Source organism: Carlito syrichta, unplaced genomic scaffold (assembly GCF_000164805.1).
Source record: "Carlito syrichta isolate Samal-C Ts95f unplaced genomic scaffold, Tarsius_syrichta-2.0.1 Scaffold315400, whole genome shotgun sequence".
Classification (NCBI taxonomy): Eukaryota; Metazoa; Chordata; class Mammalia; order Primates; family Tarsiidae; genus Carlito; species Carlito syrichta.
In genome coordinates this window covers 48865-57036 of record NW_007259496.1, presented here as the reverse complement: position 1 = coordinate 57036, position 8172 = coordinate 48865, and the positions used below count along the sequence as shown (strand labels likewise).

Here is an 8172-nt window from a genome sequence, read left to right as displayed (position 1 = left end):
GGGGGCAGGGCGGGGGAGCCCAGTGTGGCGGCGTGGGGGTGGGGACCTGGGCGGAGGAGGGGCCGACTGAAGGCTCTGAGCGCGGCTGCTGCTGCTGGGCTGGCGGTTGGGCAGAGCGCAGCACCCTGGCAGCAGGGCCCACACCACGGGGCCATGGGCAGCCCAAGCCAGGCGTGCTGCTGCCCATGCTCACGGCCAGGGTGACCCCAGCCCTGAGGCCCAGCCCCAACCACCCTGGCTTCATGCCAGAGACTGTCCTGGCTGCCAGTCGGCCAGCCTCTGGGGCTCAGCCTGGGCTGGGACTGCTGCTGGGGCACAGGTGAAGCACTGGCCAGGCTCTCAGGCCCCAGGGCAGGCAGGCTGGGGGGAGCCAAGTCCTCTATGGCGGCCAAAGCAGGGATGGCCAGCGGGACAGGGGCTCTGCGGTCCAGGGCCCAGAAAGGCCGGGTGAGGCGGGCCGTGCGCATCTCCAGCCTGGTGGCCCAGGAGGTAGGTGACCCCTAGTCCCTCCCCCTCCCTTGCAGGGCTGGGGCACTGAGGCAAGTGGCCAGCAAGTGGGGATGCTGCCCAGAGGCTCCGGTTTAGGGCCAGGGAGAAGGCTTCTGGGAGGCAGGAGAGTTTGGGGGGATTGTGGGGTCCTGGCCCTGCCCCTCCATGCTGGGTCCTGCTCACTCACCTCCTGGGCTAGGTTCACAGTGTTTCCTTGCCGGGACTTACCTGCTTCTGTGGTTTCCGTGGCCCACAGTCTTGGAGCTCGAAATGCAAAGGAAGGAGAGAGACAACAGGAATGAGATGGGTGCCCAGAGAGGATGGCGGGGAGGTGGAGGGAGGAGAAGGAGCCAGCGGGCAGGACTAGAAAAGGCTGCAGGCGGCAGCCAGGCCTGGCATGGAGGTTCTGGGGCGTCCTGGCTCTATGTACTAGGGGTGGACTCTGCGGCAGGTGAGAGAGGCTTGGCTGTTTTCAGGGGTCCAGGAAACTGAATCTGGGGATGGGGTCAGAAGCCACTGTGTGGGTGGTGAGGCCATGCGGAGCTGAGGCACCTGGCTTGTCTCCTCACGGGTGACTGGAGGTGTGGTGGCTGGGCCATGCGCTACTCTGTTGCATCCCGGGAGCCACCTCTTTGCCTCATCAGAGCCAGGGGCAAGTCAGGGTGATAGTGGAGGAGGAGATCTAAGAATCACACCCATGCCCCACTGCCCTGCCTGGCACCTGAGTGCTCTCTGCCTTGGTGCATATGCTCCTCCCAGCTGGAGGACAGGTAAAGATGGGAGTCTTCCCACCCACAGGTGAGGACCCAGAGTTTGGCTGAAATAAGCTGTCTTCTGTATTCTATAGGACAACAGGCTAGGGGGGTTGCATGCCTGGCCCAAAGTCACGGGTAAACTGGTGGCTGCAGAGCTGGGACTGGCCCCTGTGAAGAGGTATGTGGGGCTAGGCCTTGTGTCCCAGGCTTGGCCCATGCATGAGTGTGTGTGTGCCCTAGGGCGGTACAGCTTCTACTGTGGGCAGACTCCGGAGCAGGGTCACTGCTGTCGCAGATGGTTCTGACTTCTCAGGCACAGGAAGGAGTTCTTTCTAGGGACACCTACCTTCTTCTACCCCATTGTCTGTGGGGTTCCACCCAGTCGTTTTTTTCCAGTCTCCACTTAATCCCTGAAAGGCACCACCCTATGAGCATTTGCTCTCTGCCTTAAGGAGCAGGCCACTTGGGCTGAAGGCAGAGCAGAAGTGGGAACCTGCTCATGTGCTCCCTCCCTGTCCCAGGCCCTAGGCCCTAGAAGATCCCCCACCCCATCTGGTACCTCTGGAAGCCCTGTGTTCACCCCAGCATGGCCAAACGCTTAACTATGACCCCTCTTAACTTCTAGTTGTTTACTCTAAGGAGATGTTCTCCAAACAACACCATCTGTGAAGGGTCTAGGGTATCCTCAGCCTGAATAAGAATGGGAGACTTTGGGACTCCACCCACCATGGTCCTCCCCAGCCCAGAAGCTTGAGGCTCGGAGGGCCCCAGGAGTCAGTGCTTCTGGGAGTCTGGCCAGCAGTTGGGCTCGGTTGGCTGCCCAGGGATGGCAGAGGCCAGACTGGGAGAGCTTGGGGAGGGGGCTTTTGGATTGATTCGGTTTTGATTTGTGAGAGAGGATTCTGAGGAGGACACAGATGGACAGATAGAGTCTTCTGGAACAGTATGGGAAGTGGCCTGAGACTTCCCTAGTTTGACTTGGGAGAAAGAGTGTTGTGGCTGCTGTCACCTGGCTTGGATGGTGGGCTGCCTCTCCCTGACTGTTGAGGCAGGATGTGCTTCCTCCCCGTCTGTGAGTGTGAGCTTGCACAGGACTGTGTGTGTCACTCCCAAGCAAACCCTTTGTGCATGACTCTCTGTATACATTAGGCACCATCTCCTCTGGGCTGGGCTATGCCTTCTGTGTTCCTTTGTAAGAATGTGGGAAAGTAAGGACTGTGGCTGCCCTGGGCCTGGGTGGAGAGAGAGCTGGGGGAGCGGGGCTGGGGTGGAGTGGGAGTGGGATTGTCTTGGTCTCTCCCCACTCTGGAAGGCCAAGGAGCTTGAGACTGGGTGGCTGGTATCCTCGGGCCAGTGGCATGAAGTGGGTCTGGTAGGGAACTGCAGTGACTACCATTTTATGTGTTGGAACTGTGGTTCCTGGGGCCACTGCCTAGGCTGGGAGCTATTGTCTTGGGATGTTTTCTGGTCTGAGACTTTGGTGTATGTGTGGTATTTGAGGCTGTGGGCTAGATTGTGTGGTGCCAGTCACAGTTGTAGGTCTGGCTGTGCATTGCTAATGGGAGCGGCGTTAGGTATTACTGCTGAGTGTCCTGAAGCCAGCTCCACTGGGAATTGTCAGAACTGTTCAGAGCCAGCCAGGAGGTCCTGTGTGGCATGCCATTTCGGGAACTGTAGTGTCGAGGTCTGGTGGTTGTCAGTTGCTGTGGTCGCTTGGCTGAAGGGTGGGCGTTCTGACGGGAGCTTTTATGGCCTTCCCCCTCACTCTGCTGGGCCCCGGCAGAGATGTCACTGTGCCGCCCTGGAGGTCCCGTGGCCTGCCCTTACCCACGCCTGGCCCTCCCTGCCCATGCAGGTCCTCTCTCTGGGTGCGGACGTGCTGCCCGAGTACAAGCTGCAGGCGCCACGCATCCACCGCTGGACCATCCTGCACTACAGTCCCTTCAAGGCTGTGTGGGACTGGCTCATCCTGCTGCTGGTCATCTACACAGCTGTATTCACGCCCTACTCGGCTGCCTTCCTGCTGAAGGAGACGGAAGAGGCCCCCCCGGCTTCTGACTGCGGCTATGCCTGCCAGCCACTGGCTGTGGTGGACCTCATTGTGGACATAATGTTCATCGTGGACATCCTCATCAACTTCCGCACCACTTATGTCAATGCTAATGAGGAGGTGGTCAGCCACCCCGGCCGCATAGCTGTCCACTACTTCAAAGGCTGGTTTCTCATCGACATGGTGGCCGCTATCCCCTTTGACCTGCTCATCTTTGGCTCAGGCTCTGAGGAGGTAAGATTGGCAGGGAGGCAGGAGGAGTGGGAAGAGGAGAGGCTGGGAGGATGGGTAAAGGGAGAGAGGCTGGTAGGAGGTAGTGGGGTGAAGGGGATGGTAAAGGGGAGAAGCAGGGAGAGAGAAGGAGGGGGATAGGGAGATGGGGAGAAGAAAGCTGTAGAGGCATGGGGAGTGCCCCAACAAACCCATGCTTCTGCCCTCTCCATATGAGCTCCTCATAGGGTTGCAGAGGGCCAGAGGGAGTACCTTTTCTGGTTCATCCACACAAGGGGCCACCACTTTCTAACTCACCCAGAAGTGCTCTAGAAGCTAGTGGGAGTTCTGGCCAGGCACCTTAGGGTGCTTGTTGCACCTTTTGGAGCCCTTGCTTCCTCATTCTCACTATGGAGACCATGACTCCTCTGTCCTAAAGTTGGGATGAAGGTGATGTGCTGGGCCTAGTGTGGGAGGTGCTTTGTACCAGGTGGCTTCAACTCTTAGGAGGCGGTTCCAGGAAGAAGTCTTTGGGGCTCTGACCGTTGATGTCCCCTACATGGGCTACTGAACCCCCTGCTTCTCCTTTACCCCCATCCTGAACGATCCCCTCTACCCACCCCCCGCCTTCTAGCTGATTGGGCTCCTGAAGACCGCGAGGCTGCTGCGGCTGGTGCGTGTGGCACGAAAGCTGGACCGCTACTCGGAGTACGGGGCGGCCGTGCTCTTCCTGCTCATGTGCACCTTTGCACTCATTGCACACTGGCTGGCCTGCATCTGGTACGCCATTGGCAACATGGAGCAGCCAAACATCGACTCCCATATCGGCTGGCTGCACAACCTGGGAGCCCAGATTGGCAAGCCGTACAACAGCAGTGGCCTGGGTGGCCCTTCCATCAAGGACAAGTACGTCACGGCGCTCTATTTCACCTTCAGCAGCCTCACCAGCGTTGGCTTTGGCAATGTCTCCCCCAACACCAACTCAGAGAAGATCTTCTCCATCTGTGTCATGCTCATTGGCTGTGAGTGTGCCGGGGCCGGGTGGTGGGAGAGCCCAGTGTGGATAAAATGAGGTCCCTGGGGACTTAGAGACTCCAGGGCCACCATCAAAACATAGTTTGGGGCTGGGACACCAGGACGGGACTTGCTGAAGGGCTGGAATGTGTTGGAGTATGTATGTACTTGGGCGTCTCGTGGGCACATCAACACTGAGACTGAGATGTGCCAGTGGGTGTTGCTGACCCGAGGCAGGGCCTGAGCAGGGTCCCGTGGGTGGGCGGGGTGTCTTCGGGTGCTGACAGCCCCACCTACCCACGCCCCCAGCCCTCATGTACGCTAGCATCTTCGGCAACGTGTCGGCCATCATCCAGCGGCTGTACTCGGGCACGGCCCGCTACCACACACAGATGCTCCGGGTGCGGGAGTTCATCCGCTTCCACCAGATCCCCAACCCACTGCGCCAGCGCCTCGAGGAGTACTTCCAGCACGCCTGGTCCTACACCAACGGCATTGACATGAATGCGGTGAGGCCGCCAGAGGGTGGCGGGCAGGCGGTCGACTGAGAGCGGGGTGATGGTCGGGAGCCTCTTGGTGCGTGCAGTGAGCAAATTTCAGAGTGTCACAGTTAGTGCTCCAAAACCTTGAGAGGCATGTTGCCCACCTTTTGCCTATGAGGAAATCGAAGCCCTTGGAGCTCCTTCCCTGGAGAACTCTCCCTTGGGCTAGGTGCTATGTACCAGGCCCTTCACATAGGTGATCATGTTAAATCTTATAACGGTTCTGAGATGAGAATTTGCCTCGATACTTTACAAATAAGAGTATGGAGGTCTAGAGCCCAAGGGTGTCTGGCCAGAGGTGGTGAAGCTGGAGTGGGAATCCAGGTCCTTCCCGAGACACTGGACCACCTGATGCTTCCAGGGAGCATCCAAGATCTCCTGAACCTGGAGGACGAGGTTTCCCTGAGATGGAGGGGCGGAGTGTGGGTGGGGTCCTGAGGGAGGGTGTGCTGAATCGGCCTGCCCACCCCCAGGTGCTGAAGGGCTTCCCCGAGTGCCTGCAGGCCGACATCTGCCTGCACCTGAACCGCTCGCTGCTGCAGCACTGCAAGCCCTTCCGTGGGGCCACCAAGGGCTGCCTGAGGGCTCTGGCCATGAAGTTCAAGACCACACATGCACCGCCAGGGGACACGCTGGTGCACGCTGGGGACCTGCTCACTGCCCTGTATTTCATCTCCCGGGGCTCCATCGAGATCCTGCGGGGCGACGTCGTCGTGGCCATCCTGGGTATGGGGTGGGGGCGGGCACTGTCCCAGGAATGCCCTCACAGCCTAGAGAGGTCTGAGCCTTCTGAATGAATGGTCTTTGGGGCTGTGGACCTGGGACTGCCTGCAGGGTCTTTGGGCTGCTTTAATTCACCCAAGCTTAGGCCTCCCAGGGGTGGCAGTGGAGAGAAGCCCCACATGGGGTGGGGCTGCTGAACTCAGGGGATTCCCACATCCTTCTCTTCAGGGTCTTCCCACAGACAGACACTTCTTGCTTCTTTAAGTGGAATCAAATCTAGATCCTCCAAGGTGGGCGGTGGAGGTAGAAATGCTAACCTGGAGGCTGTGTATCTGATTCTACTAAGGGCCATGTGGTTCCTTGTAGCTTCACGAAATAATATGCCTGGCCCCTTGCCATGTACAAAGCAGAGAGAGTTCAGCTTCCCTTCCCCCTTCCTTTCTATACTACCTGTGCATGTGAGTAGGTAAGCCTGGACACGGGGGCCTTCTTCACATCTGCCTGTCCTTCCCTTGACCATGCACACCTTAGGGCAGATGTATCATCTCTTTTGACCATGGCTCATGGTAAGGCATTTTAGATTTTTGTTTCTTGCCGGGGCTAGTGGTTCACGCTAGCACTTTGGGAGGCAGAGGCAGGAGGACTGCTTGAGCCTAGGAGTTCAAGACCAGCCTGGGCAATATAGTAAGACCTTGTCTCTACAAAAAAATAAAAAAGCTGGGCATGGTGGTGAGCGCTTGTAGCCCAGCTACTTGGGAGGCTGAGGAGGAAGGATAGCCTAAGGTCAGGAGTTTGAGGCTGTGGTGAGCTGTGACCATGTCACTGTACTCCAGCTTGGGCAACAGAGTGAGACCCCAACTTAAAAAAAAAAAAGAAAGAAAGATTTTGTTTCTTAGTTTGGTATAAACACATATACTAATACCACCTCCCCCTCACCTGCACCCCCAGCCCCAACTAAAACCAAAGTTTTACTACATAACACTTACTACATGTGGTACATTCCGTTCTTTTCTGTTCTATACTGTGCTAAGTCATGCTATTGTACTTTTTTTCAATGTAAAAAAAAAAATGCTGTTCTTGATTCTTGTCTGTGTTCTGATCTATGGTTTGAAGAACACTGCTTATGAGGGATGTGATTGACCCAGGAGGGTGTTTTGAGATATGGGGTTTGGTGGTGGAAGTGGAGTTACAGCCCAAGAAAATCAAGGCTGCGGGTGCAGCTGGGGCATCTCGGCTAGTCCTGCTGGCTGGGTCCCAGTTGCTGGGAGGCACGGAGACCCAAGGCTCCTGGCTCCTTCTGCTGGCCACTTGGCACCGACCTGCCTGCTGGAAACTGAAGAAGGATGGGCTGGGAGATGCTTCCCTGGCTGTGTGGGTTGGGGGCCAGCAGGTGGTGACCTGGCTGAGGGGAGATGTCCAACCCAGAGTGGGACTCTCTGGGAGAAGGTGCCTGCTGCACCGGTGCTGTCTCATGGGACTGAGCTCTCTGTCCTCTCTGTGGCCTCTAGGGAAGAATGACATCTTCGGAGAGCCACTGAATCTGTATGCGAGGCCTGGCAAGTCCAACGGGGATGTGCGGGCCCTTACCTACTGCGACCTGCACAAGATCCATCGGGACGACCTGCTGGAGGTGCTAGATATGTACCCCGAGTTCTCAGACCACTTCTGGTCCAGCCTGGAGATCACCTTCAACCTGCGAGATGTGAGTGGGCCACCCTGAGCCACCCCTATTCCTAGGAGACCTGCCTTCTGCTCTCAGCTGTGTGGCTTCCCTTTCACTGGGTGGGCTTGAATGTGATACTCCTCTGCCTCCGTTTTCCTGTCTGTCAAGTGGTATCATAGTCAGATCAGGTGATGCAAGTCCCAGCTTCAGCCCTTGTCAGGGACATACATCACATCTATGGCAAGGAAGGGTTTACCCAGATGGGGAGCACCTGGGAGGACCCTGACACTGCTCTTGGTTCCAGACCAACATGATCCCGGGTTCCCCAGGCAGCACGGAGTTAGAGGGCGGCTTCAGTCGGCAACGCAAGCGCAAGCTGTCCTTCCGTAGGCGCACGGACAAGGGTGAGGTGGGGGAGGGGAGGGGAGGAATGTGAGGGGAGGCTGTGGTCAAGATGAGGCTGGGAGGAGAGCTGAAGACCCCCACTCCTGTCCCTTCCTCCAGTGTGCCCACTCTTCACCCCAGCTGTCCAGATGCTGCCCATCCTTTCAGGCCCATTTTAGCTGCCACCAGCTGGAGGAAGAGCTCTCCCACCCTCCAGGGCAAGGGTGTGTCTAGGCTTTTTGGTCTTCTCAGGGATAGGGTCTCAGTGGGCGCTGCCTTGAACCAATGAGGGGGGAAGACACAGAACAAAGGAGGGCGAGGGAGCCAGCGAAGGGGGCTGAG

At 57.8% G+C, this 8172-nt stretch overlaps 1 protein-coding gene across 1 annotated transcript in view; it reads left to right on the top strand.

The window, feature by feature from the left end:
• The window catches only part of KCNH2 (potassium voltage-gated channel subfamily H member 2), a 30428-nt gene that overhangs the window by 19032 nt on the left and 3224 nt on the right, over positions 1-8172 (top strand). The window contains exons 5-10 of the mRNA XM_021706256.1: positions 3100-3528; positions 4139-4526; positions 4828-5027; positions 5534-5786; positions 7292-7485; positions 7751-7878. Coding sequence (XP_021561931.1) covers positions 3100-3528; positions 4139-4526; positions 4828-5027; positions 5534-5786; positions 7292-7485; positions 7751-7878 — 1592 coding nt within the window. The remainder of the gene's footprint in view (positions 1-3099; positions 3529-4138; positions 4527-4827; positions 5028-5533; positions 5787-7291; positions 7486-7750; positions 7879-8172) is intronic.